This window comes from Bolinopsis microptera, chromosome 2 (assembly GCF_026151205.1).
Source record: "Bolinopsis microptera isolate Bmic1 chromosome 2, MBARI_Bmic_1.0, whole genome shotgun sequence".
NCBI classification, from domain to species: domain Eukaryota; kingdom Metazoa; phylum Ctenophora; class Tentaculata; order Lobata; family Bolinopsidae; genus Bolinopsis; species Bolinopsis microptera.
Window position 1 is genome coordinate 18,927,979 of NC_087073.1, and position 12,364 is coordinate 18,940,342.

The following is a 12,364-nucleotide window of genomic DNA, read 5'->3' on the forward strand; positions in this document are numbered from 1 at the left end:
AAATAATGACTCCATCAATTATAACAAGATCCGCAGGTGACAGGACACTTGGTCTGATATTTCTTGTTCCTGCACTTCTTGGACGCTGGTTTAGGACACCTCTTGATAACGTCCACACAGGCCTTAGCTTCGCAGTTGTCTCCCTCAAATCCGATAGGGCAGAAACATCGTGCTGTTCTCTTGTCCTTGCTGGGGGCGCACACTCCGCGGTTCAGACATGTCAGAGACTGGCAGGGATCCTCCGATTTCTGAGTTTAAAGGTTTAGTAAAGGTTTAGTAATTAATTGTAATGTACATTATGCATAGTATTAGTAATATACATATAATATATAATACAGTGTATAGCGAAGACAACATATAGTTGCCTAAGGCTAAGTATTTATTTGATTCTCTGCAAATGCCAAACAATCACGCCACAAGGCACCAAATATTATATGACATTTAATTGCAAACGTAATTTAAATAATCGCAAAAAACTGATCAATTATTACTAGGACCCCACCTCGGAGACCACCTTGGAGACCTACCTTTTCGTCAGGTTTGCCAGTGTCGGTGAGTTTAGGGTACTCGGCCCACTTAGCTATCCAGCACTGGTTTTGAACCCTCCTGTCAAACCAAGCGTACCCCTTCTCTCCCCAGGACGTACCCCAGGAGTTTCGGATCTTGAACCGCTCCGGAGTGTATCCCACCACCACAACCGCATGGTTTGGCTTTTGTTGGATATGTGTTACTATTACGTTTTATACTTTAATCATAATGTTTAAAGGTAGGCACAGGTTATATCTCCACCGAAAGCACACTCCCCAAATTGCGCGCATTGCTGTAAGTGTAACTTCTTTCAAACTTCATGAATCGAGATAAAATCTTTTGCAATGTATTCAGAATTAATATATGCACTTATACACATCACTTAGAATACTTTTGAAAGCTAATAACAAGCTCAAAAACGCTACTGACGTATTTCTCCGTGAAAAGCGCAATAGCGTGAGTAGCTTTTGTCGAGGTGCCTCGAAAGTCGAAAGTGATCTTAAACGATTCCATGTGCAATTTGGGTCGCAGATCGCCAACTTAGTGCAGAATCAAGCAAGTTTTAGACATATTTCATACGTATCAAATTGGATGTGCTTTCGGTGGAGGTATAAACCATACTTTTATAATTATAAACAATAAAGGTATGGTTAAATTCTGACATAATCATATTTTCGTTTTTTCACAGTAAAGGTTTTTAATTTCCCATCAAAAAGTCCTATATTGAAAATACGGCATTTTTGTAGTCAGATATACTCACATTTCCACTTTTGCAGTTCTGTTCAGTGTACAGGCCCCCTTTGTAGACTTTGAATGTACTAACGACCCTCATAGCAACAGCTACAGGTCCTATAGCTACAGCGTTAGCTAGATCTTGGTCGTAGATCGGACCACTCTGAAACAGGACTTTTTAAAGGAGGATGAGATTCCGATTTTCCCTAGATAACAATAATTTATAATTAGATATATATTATACATACAATAAATAAATTTTGTACAGATCCAAACTGAATATAGAAGGCTCGTTGAATTTGTTGTAATTGTATGTGCTAACTTCTTGTGTGTGAGGACAAGAAGTTGACTCTTGAATACTTGGCACAAGTTTGAGGCCAGCTATACATTCGAGTACATGATCCTTGCCCCTCACACTGTTTCACCCAAATTTAATACATAAAAGTAAAACGTATTTCAATCCTGATCTAACTCTAACCTTAACTTTGCTCTCAACTCTAACCCTCGCTATAACACGGAACTCGAACACTTTAAGTATAAGCAATAACCCGAACTCTAAACCAAGTCCCAATAATAAACCCAAAAATCCTAGTCTAGAACGGTGATAGATTACAAGTCAGAGGGTGAATCGTCCGTTCCTCCAGAAATCTGGTTACAATTTCGTTGAAATAAGGACCCAACATCACGGAACCGTGCTTTCAGGAAGTCTCTAAAACTTTGCACTGTCAGAGAGTAAATATAGAAATTAGTCATGATATTGATGTTTTGAAAGTACACAACAGTCCGCCGTAGGTCGACATTTTCGGCAACTGATGCTCGAGTGAGCTGCACAGTGATGTAAGGTAGAAAGGAGAAGACGAGACTAGTTGCAGTAAACACCACAGTTATTATCCCCTGCCACGGCACTGATCTCTCGTGCTCACGTGCTCCCTTTAGAGCTTTAAATAACAGGTATATTGAACTTGCGATTAGTATTAAGAACCATAAAGCTAGGCAGATTGTAAGATACAGCTCGGTAGCTATGTTGAGCCATGTTGATGCAAGTGGGTATTTATAGTCACAAGTGTAGCTAATGTAATTGAAATATACTGGATTCGAATCAGTCAGAAGAATGTAAAAGAGCCCCAACTCGGTTGGTGTAAAGAAACGAAGCATCCTGATGACTGCACAGATTTTGTGAGTTGTCCTCCCTGACCAAGTTCTAGATCTGAAAGTGTACTTGATTGTCAGGGACTTGCTGATAGAGAGGCACCAGACAGGCTAACTGTTGCGGCGGTGCACACGCTAGCAAAGTGTTCTTGGAGACAGCAAAGCACCCCTCCCAGAACCCAACGGTCCGCAATGATTGACACAATCGTTGGAAATACTCTGAAGATTGCATGCAGCTAAATGCTGCATTACAACCAAAACTACCCTGTGCAGTTTGATGGCGTTGTATTTAAATTTTAATAGCAGCTAACAGAATGATTGTATCCCCAAAAGTGATGACAGTAGGATAACGAGATTGTAAAAAGGAAAGTATCCAGAACCATCGTGTTCCGTTTTGGTTTATAGCAAAGTTGGTTGAGTTGTTTGCTGAAAGCATTTGTTCAGTCCCGAGGAAGCATTACATCCAATATCAATAGAAACTAGTCTTACTTCAGATCAATAGCCAATCATTTTATTCAAAATTATAGTTCATGCATTATAGCCATGAAACATTGGCATTGGAGGGTCTCAGATTATCCTTTTCATTAAAACGTTCAATTTTAAATTATTGTCATTACAGAAGCAGCCGATACGCTTTAACAACAAAGAATTCTAAAATATTCATATACCGAAACGCCAGATTCGCCTGATGGGCCACCGACAAGTATAACAATTATATAGTTACAACAGCAGCTGTGGGAGAGAATTAAGCAATCAAGATGATATGATGATGCAACAACTCTAGAGGTCGGGTAATATGAGATACTAATGCTAATGGAGCCGAGTCACATGCTTTCGTCTCCTTGTATCACTAACCAGAGGCACGAGGCTGCTAGTTTGAAATGTTATACAGCACTAAGAAAAATTAACGATCAAAGATGTCAGCTGTAAATAATTAAAGTTATAAAACTACCTATAGCTTTATCTACTAAATAGTTCGAATATTTGTGTTAGGATATTATCCTTTAATTTGCGATTGGGGAGGCGGATTATCGTTGTGAAGTACTGTACTACTCACGAAGTACTGTACACGATGTTTTCAACCCACGAGTCAGAGAGCAAGCTCAACTGACGGCTCCCAAGGATGTCGTATGCACATGTGATCTGGTCAAGAATGTGGTTGGGCTGTGATTTTATCGACCATGAATACCAAGCATATAAGCAGATATTTGAATTGACTAGATTTCCACTGGTAAGCGATTCGGAAAATCATGGGCCGGCATAGTGCCGGGGCGGGTATGATCCGCCAACCTCCGAGTTACATGCCTGGTGCTCTACCAATTGAGCTACCGGCCCTATTTAGCTCAGGAATTTCTTGCACGCCTATCAGTAAGCATTCAGGATATTATCCTAACACAAAAAATACCTGCTGATCTGATTAAGGAACTTTAAAACGTTTGCGGAGTAAAAACCTGCTGAACTGAGTAAGGAAAATTTATAAAACGTATGCAGTCACTGGTAAAAAATTCAGTCAAAACCGCGAAATTTCGGTCAAGGGGATGGCAGGAAAGCTCCTCTTCAAAAATGTTCCAAAATCTCTTTTTATATTCTGATGATTTTCCGTTCATCAAAGCTTTCCTTGGAAATAGAACTTTCAGTACCTCAATTTTGTCTTGCGCCATCCTCAGTGACCTTGTAACTGTAAGATGATCATTCAAGAAAAATTCAGTCAAAACATTTAAATTAGGGTCGCGGAGTAAAAACCTGCTGATCAGAGTAAGGAACGCTGACGATCTGAGGATAGTCCACATTAGCAGCTACCAGTGCGTTATCTCCTCTCTGTCTGACGCACTGTGTAGTGGAACCTAGGTACTGGTAACTGGTCTCTGTGGGCAGTGAGTTGTATAGTCGGGATCTGATAGCAACCCACCCGTCACTGTACCACCCTCCTGCAATGGAGCCTGTTTAAAAGTGCACTATTTCTGTTAAAGAGTGCACTATTTCTGTTTAAAAGTGCACTATTTCTTAACCTCTACTCCAAAAGGTTCCTTGGTCGGATGTGTTTAATCTTAATCATCAGCATTTACATAAAGAGTTTGTAAACCTTGACAAGCGTCTTCGTCAGGGTACACACAGTCCAGCAACTGTTGTTCGCTCATGAACTTCAAACTTCCCCCTGCCAGTAGTTGTATTGTTTATTGATACGCTACACATCGAGATATATTTAATTTCACATTTATTCGGGCACCAACCTTATTGCTGTTTTGACTCATCACAAACCCTATGTCCCGATATCATTTGGTGTTTTAGTTTCAATTTCCTATGAAGATCGCGGAGTTTAGCTAACCGTATATAGCATAGTGAGACTCCAAGACGGAGATTGCTGCAAAGGCCCAGCAACTTCCACAGACGCCTTGAAACTTGATCCCAGTTACCTGTTTTGTAATATTAGGATGCAGTGAAACTATCGGACTACGATGAATGGGGAGTGGGGACTTGCCTATGTCTGTTCACTGTGTCCATTCGTTATTTGAATTTCGATCAAACCGATTAACAATACAAATTTGGTGTTTACTTTAAAAAATAAGTCAAACCTTTCCTTTCTCCACCCAGTTAACTGAATCTGGGGCACCTTCTGAGCTAACACCGGCCTCCTCAGGAGCAAACATTCCTTCCTCCTCCGCCCTTCTCGTCATGTTCAAACCTGCACAACAAATTTGGATTGATATTTGAGTTTTATCAGAGTACAGTTAAACTCGGATTTGCAACGGAAATAGCGTTACATCGAGGCATCATAGTTTATTTTCGCGGTTAAAGGGTTAAGGGTATCTAGTTATGATCGGTCCCCAGAGTGCCCAGACCCCATTCCTTATTGTCCTGTCCTTGACCACAAGCTATAAATTACCTGGGGACCCAGACTTGAGTGTTCATAAACACACGATCGAAGATATGGCGGAGTAAACTTTAAACACATAATCATAATGTACAAGTCTGGTTTAATAACGGTACCGAAAAGGTTGACCTCCCACTCTGACTCAGAATAGTCTGCAAAGTCGTTGACATCTGCCTGGAAGTCTTTCTGTCCTTTGTTTGTTTCCTCTATTAGTGAGAACGTTTTCTTGAAGTTTGTAAATCTTGCTTTTTCCTCCTTCCTTTCTGATAATCACCAGCTTTAAGATTTCTATCAACATTTTAATACAAAGGTTTTTGTATAAATCCGATAAAAATGTCAGCTGTGAACTGCACAACATAAATAATATTATTGAACTTACTCAGATCATTTACAGTATCCTCGATTGTCTCAATGGGTTCCCCATCCTCACCCACTCCCTCTGTTATAATAAAAGACGTGTACTTCTTCTGTCGGAATTTAGCCCATGCCTTGTCGACATCCGACACACAAACAGACAAGCACACGGACAGCAGACAGAGTAATCGCAACATTTTATCGAACAGCCAAACGATCAGAGAACTGCTTACAGATAGTTTTAGTAAACTAATTACCAGGGTAGCAGGAAAAGGTAAATTTAATGTTGTTTTTGTTTACAAATGTGTGTCGGTGACAGTTGCTGCCACTTAATTGGTAGACAGCATGTGTCACTTTAGCTTTGTATGTACAGTGCATGCTTCTGTTGGTCATATTTTATGTAATGTTTGACTGTGTTGTTTGTTTAGAATCACGAATATTTTAGGAATGTTTAGTGAAATTAACTTAAATAGGCTCAATTATTAAAAATTAGTACAATTTATGAGTCTTTGAAGAAAACAACAGTCAAATATTCAGGTTTTTTTAATTGACGCCATTTTTGTCGATTGTTAAGCTTTCAAACGCAATAGTACTCGACCGCCACTATTAACAAGTATACGTCACTATTTGTTCAGTCTCTGCCTTTGAAGCAATCATGAAAACAAGCACCAGCTCAAGGTTAACATTGTTGTATTGTTAGCAAATATCATTAATGCGATGACCTGTCAGGAATTTAAAACTTTTAATTTCAACTATAGACTTTCGTGTTTGAGCTCAGTGAAATCATTCTGTAACGCTTAATAAACTCCATGCATCTAGTGTAAATTGACCACGATATTAAGCATTTCTGTTGTATCAGTTCCAACTTTCGTCTGATTTTATCATTAAATATTTTCTCCAACTTATCAGATATGTTAGTAAGAGTCGTTTTACTCGCTGTATTAGTCTACTCTTACTCTGCTGTTACTGTTTCTGAGGATGAGTATAAGGCAGAGTTCTATAAACTTACTCGGCGACTTCAGGTTTAAAAGTGAACGAATTAATCTATAATTTGAAATCTTACACATTTTTGAAAACAGACAAAAAGTCAGCTCACGGACAATTAACTAGCATCTCAATATTCTTACCTTTCAGTCCTCCAGCGACAGCCCTTATGGATCAGCAACCAAACGACTATCATCAGCTGCTAGATACGGCATATTCAGGACCCGATACTCTAAGGTAAGGCTCGGTCACGTGGTTAGCAGTTACCACACGTGGTCACAGCACACGTGGTCACAGCACACGTGGTCACGTGGTTAGCTCACGTGGTCACGTGGTCACAGCACACGTGGTCACGTGGTTAGCACACGTGGTTATCACACGTGGTCACTAGTTGCTTAACTTTATCGATCTAGAATTTGGTGCTGATCTTATTTATGTCACTTCTATAAATATTTGTATCATTCCAAATTATTCATTTCCTGATATCTATGGAGATTCTGGAAATTTTACATATTGCAGATAAAAGAGATAAACTCTGAGGGGCGTAGTTTTGAAGCTGTTTCTAATGAGTTTGCTATCATGAGTGACGAGGAACTGGAAATGTTTACTGGTATTTAATAGCATATCTGTATGAATGGTTTATTAAGTTTCTAGACTGAGAGAATATTTCCCTTAATTAAATTAACCATTTAAACCATTTAAACGCCAACAAGAGTAATATTCTGATTTGTTAAACATCAATATGTCCGGGTTGCAGGGTTAAACATATCATTCTACCGGCCCACTGAAGGATTATCAATGGGAGGGGCTGGTAGACTTGGTGCTGCTGCTGACCTTCCTCAATCTGTCAATTGGTACGAAAATGGTCAGTAACATTAAAATATCCGTAAATTTGTATTTAAAAGTATTTTTCATTCCCCCCCCCCCCCCCCCCCCCCCTTTTTTTAATTGAAACATGCTGCATGGTTCCACCCAGCTCAAGGTTTTTGTTTACAGGTAATGTAACGGAGACGAAAGCGCAGGGGTCCTGCGGAAGTTGTTGGGCGTTTGCTGCTGTTGCATCACTCGAGTCACACTACGCTATAAAAAGTAGCTTTTTAAACTAACGAGACTCTCAAACAAACCCACTGTAAAACTTTAATAACTGTTCAAATGTGTGCTCATCAATCCACCAGTACCATTACCAATGCCACACTGTTCACGTTCTCGTTTCAATATAAACTTTAAGTTAATTAGCTTTAAGTTAATTAACTTTAAGTTAATTAGCTCGTTTTGTGCAAGAAGTGTGACTTATCATAGCTCATAACGCATTTGGTTGGTGATTTGAGTACATTGCATCGAGTTGCATTGTATCACAATACCTTCATATAAGGGCTATATGAGACGCTTGACAGGTTATTTGAGAGGCTACAGATACTGAGGGTTGGGATCACGTGAACCTCTATACTGGGTTTTCTCCTACACCGTGCACTTTTTGTTTCCCCAAAGAGGCCCGGTATAGACAATAAAGAGGTTTCACTGTATACTGTATCATATAATATATTGAGTCTGTTTCTCAGCGGGCACTCTCAAGACGCTTAGCGAACAACAACTCTTGGACTGTACCTACAGCGACTACGGGTATGACGGTTGTCAAGGAGGATGGATGGGGGACGCTTTCAAACAGATCAGGAATAAGTTGGGAAACAGGTCAGACATTTTAGATTTCAGTTTAGCGGGAATGTAACATAACGTGCTTAATGTTGTACGTCTATAACGTCTCCATTCCCTGCCTAGTGACTACATTGCCAGACAATTTACAATTAGCATCATCTGGAATATTCTAATCAAATAATCTTGTCTTAGAGTTTTAGTCTGATCAACTAAGATGACCTCACAGAAACGACTCACACTCACTGTATTACCCTTTTAACAACCAGGCTTGCAACCTCCGAGACGTACGGCTACACAGGTAAAGGTGGATCTGAGTGTGTAACCAACATCTTCACTAAGAGGGGCACCAAAGTTGTTAACGCTCTTGTTGCTGCTAATCTGGCTGTGACTTCCTACACTCAAGTTGAATTTAACGATAATGAGGTAACTTTGTTGTTGTTGTGGAGTGCTTATTTTAGTTGGCCACAATCCACATGCGACTGCTGCAGTATAAAACTATTCAATCAAATAATTTTGGAAACTTTATGCATAACGAATTAAGTATAGATAATGTATAATCATTGTAAAAAGGATATCTATGTTATAACGAATGGTATGAAATTTAAACATGATTTGTGTGATGTTTCCCAGAAGGAAGCACCGTTCGAAAAGAATCTCGCACGTGCAGTTTCAATAGGACCAGTGACAGTGGCTATCGAGGTTGTCAACGCCATGTACACCTACGGTCAAGGTGTTTACGATGAAAAGAACTGTAAAAACCAGGTGAAGTACATTTGTAATTTCTATTTTCGATGTGTTACATCTTTGAAGATCTAGCTACTTTTTCTGCTATTCCATTTACGCTTCAAAGCATCTATGACTCCTTTAAAATTGAGGTATGTCAAGCATGATAGAGGTCGTAATCTTTTAGAATTCTTGATCGGGTTTATTTCATCTGGGCTCTAATAGCAAGTAAAATACTCATCTTTATTCGTTAGTGATAAAATATTATTTTCATTTTATAACAAATCGTCTTTTAGGAATATTTGAAAATAGGTTTTGAAAGAGCATTTTCCGAGAAATCCATATTTACAATGTCACATATCTTTAAATAAGTTATAAGAATATAGAATTCATATTATCATGACTTGGTGTCTAATCAATAGAACTCGCGCCAAATATATTTCTGAAAGTCCACACGATGCCTCAGATGGGGCTGAGCAAGTGTACAAACCACACAGTCTTCTTGAACACACGACACGCAGGATTTTGAGAGTTTCTGAGATTTCAAGGGTTTAGAAGAAGTCGTCTCCACCCCCTCTTGTGTTGCAGCAGATCTTGTTCTCTTTCTTCCTATTTCTTCTTCGTCCGGTAGGATAAGTCTAAGGTTCGATCGTTTTATTGGAGTGTTGGCTCGCTGTTGTACAAGGTTAACACGTGATAGCTTTACATATGAAGGCAAGGGAGAAGCCACATCATCGGTTTCTCGTTCAACAGCATCAGTTCCTTGCTTTACCGGAGATTTCTTCAAACCAGCAGCAGCAGCTGTAAAGATGGTGTGCACATCAGTAATGTTTACATTGGAACAGGCGAGCAGATCAGGAGTTGAAACACACTTCTTCCTAACGCGGTCTTTTTCAGCTGGCTGGTCCTTCCATAACAGTTTCATGTTCACCACATTCTTATCTGCTGAGGACTTGCTCCGTGCAACAGCTGCTCGGCGCTTCTTTCCTGTTCTACGTAAAGTCGGGAGTGAAATCTTCATCTGTCCGGGAGCTTGAAGTTGAAAATGTAACAGCAGGTAGTTTAAAGAAAATTAATTAGAGCAAAGAACTGTGTGAGTTAGCAGAATACAAAGATGCAATATTGGATCACAATGTTTTCCCTTGTTTTATGTAGCGACCCCTCCACGCCCCAGTTTCACTAGGAGTAGGACCACGTGATAGGTCACCGATACAGCTTTGCAAGCAAACGAGGAAACACGCGGAAATACGAATCAAGAATCAGGGCTCCGTGTGGAGTGCAGGTTTACGGGTTGCACGTTAACTGGCTAATTAGACTTTTAATTAAAGTGCGTGAAGTAGAGGGAGGTTACCTTGAGGGTATAACATAACGCTAATGTGTAATTGGATAATTATATCCTCTAATCATGTAGTCTTATTACTGTCACGCTGTGTTACTATATATTATGACTTATGTAGTAAGGATTACTGAAGGATTTATTTCGCGACATTTTTCAGCTGTAAATTGTGAGTCTTACAGCCGAATGATTTTGAAATGTGGCGACCAAAGGGCTATTTTTTATAGTTCAGAAGAATTTTTATTAATGTTAATTGTCATCACGACCGAATATTCAGGTTAACCACGCTGTGACAGTTGTTGGGTATGACTCTGACGTTTTCGTGATAAAGAATAGTTGGGGCTCAGGGTGGGGCGAAAAAGGGTATATTAAGTTTGACAGAAAAATCAGTAACCAGTGCTTTATTGGAGAGTATCCCGAATATCCTAACTTGAAGCTTACTGGAGAAGAAGAGGATAACTCTGAGGTGAGCACTGAGGCCGTGAGTTATTTGAACTGTTGTCATGACAACCTTGAGGTGGGCTGCTTGATCTAGTGCCTTAAAATTATATTTTCGATTCTGAGTTGTTGTTTTATTCTTATTTTCCAGGACGAAAATCCATGCGAACCAAATCCCTGCCAAAATCGTGGAAAGTGTCAAAAGATTAAAGAGGATGGTGTGTCAACGTATAAATGCAAATGCAACAAAAAGTTCATCGGTACATTTATTTCTTAGTTCCTCTATGTAAAATTTGTATTTTGTCGCATTTAATCGCATTTAAATTAAAAATTTCTATTTAAAATGGCTGATCATCATTTAGAATCCTTTGAATATTTACGTTTCATGACTTGCATTTGGGGAAATGGCCGGTAAAAGTGGCATGGGATAACAGCTCCTAAAATCTTAAACTTGACAAAGAATTTTATTGCAGGATCACAGTGTCAAGACAAAGTTGCTACTTGCAAAGACAAATCACGCCGATGTCCTACAAATAAGAATGATGACAGATGCCTTGCCAGAAGAAAATTTTATAATAAGAAATGCAAACTTTCTTGTGGTTTCTGTTATTTGTGATTTGAGTGTTTTAAGATTTATTAAATATGATGCATAACTTTAACTTGAACGTGTTTTTTATTCAACACTTTGTTTGTGAAACAATTTATATGATGTTTTCAAATGAATGAAAATATTTGGTAAAATTAAGTGAGTAATTACATATTGGCGCAGTTTAATTTTATATCTCCCGCGAAAGCACACTCCCCAAATTGCACGCATTGTAGTAACTTCTTTCAAACTTAGCTTCATGAATCGAGATCAAATCTTGCACTTATATAATATCTTGCACTTATATAAATCACTTGGCGTTGGAATACTTTCGAAAGAGAATAACAAGCTTAAAATTGTAGGTTTACAACCTACCAGGACGCGCGCCAAGTTGGACTCGTATATGGAACAGATATTTTACGAGTATCACTATCACCCGTTAACAGTTAAGCTTAAACACGCTATTGTCTTATTTCTCCGTAAAAAATACAATAGCGTGAGCAGATTTTGTCGAGGTGCTTCAAGTTCAAAAGTAATCTTAAACGATTCCCCGTTCAATTTTGAACAGGCGCTCAGCCTGTCATTTCGCCTAATCTCTATCGATTATGAACATAAATATAATAGCCTGGGGTCCCCAGGTAACACTTCAACTTAGTGTAAAATAAATGATAAAGCAAATTATAAAACTATTTGATACGTATCAAATTGGATGTGCTTTCTGCTTTCGTGAGAGATATTAATCGCGCGCCTTCAGCCTTACATATTTTGTATTTATGATTTAGACAATTCAGACTTTGGTTGCTTTATTCAATTTTTTTAGTGCCATCAGCACTTTTATGTTTTACTCTTATACAAGGAAATGTTTTTGGCTCAGTACATTTTATGCTATTTCAAATTATTTCGGAAAGCTCTGCATTCTATTTTGTATTTGTTGTACTTAAACGTTGTACTTTGTAACTTTGCTCTAACCAGTGCAGCTCTTACTAATTCGCTCGCCCAAAAATTTCGG

At 38.9% G+C, this 12,364-nt stretch overlaps 2 protein-coding genes across 2 annotated transcripts; one reads left to right on the forward strand and one right to left on the reverse strand.

Annotated features, from left to right (window-relative positions):
* Positions 1 to 14: 14 nt before the first annotated feature.
* Positions 15 to 5,832, reverse strand: LOC134826873 (digestive cysteine proteinase 2-like). The gene is made up of 9 exons (XM_063839377.1): positions 5,661 to 5,832; positions 5,398 to 5,544; positions 4,983 to 5,092; positions 4,736 to 4,823; positions 4,493 to 4,564; positions 4,153 to 4,337; positions 1,289 to 1,423; positions 528 to 710; positions 15 to 248 (listed from the first exon to the last, which is right to left on the reverse strand). Exons 1-9 carry the CDS (start codon positions 5,830 to 5,832, stop codon positions 15 to 17), a joined length of 1,326 nt encoding a protein of 441 aa, XP_063695447.1.
* Positions 5,833 to 6,548: 716 nt separating this feature from the next.
* Positions 6,549 to 11,463, forward strand: LOC134811826 (uncharacterized). The gene is made up of 11 exons (XM_063818920.1): positions 6,549 to 6,657; positions 6,770 to 6,856; positions 7,139 to 7,229; positions 7,377 to 7,484; positions 7,616 to 7,708; positions 8,179 to 8,308; positions 8,539 to 8,695; positions 8,903 to 9,034; positions 10,609 to 10,797; positions 10,921 to 11,029; positions 11,243 to 11,463. Exons 3-11 carry the CDS (start codon positions 7,199 to 7,201, stop codon positions 11,383 to 11,385), a joined length of 1,092 nt encoding a protein of 363 aa, XP_063674990.1. The 5' UTR covers positions 6,549 to 6,657; positions 6,770 to 6,856; positions 7,139 to 7,198; the 3' UTR covers positions 11,386 to 11,463.
* The last annotated feature ends 901 nt before the right edge of the window (positions 11,464 to 12,364 follow it).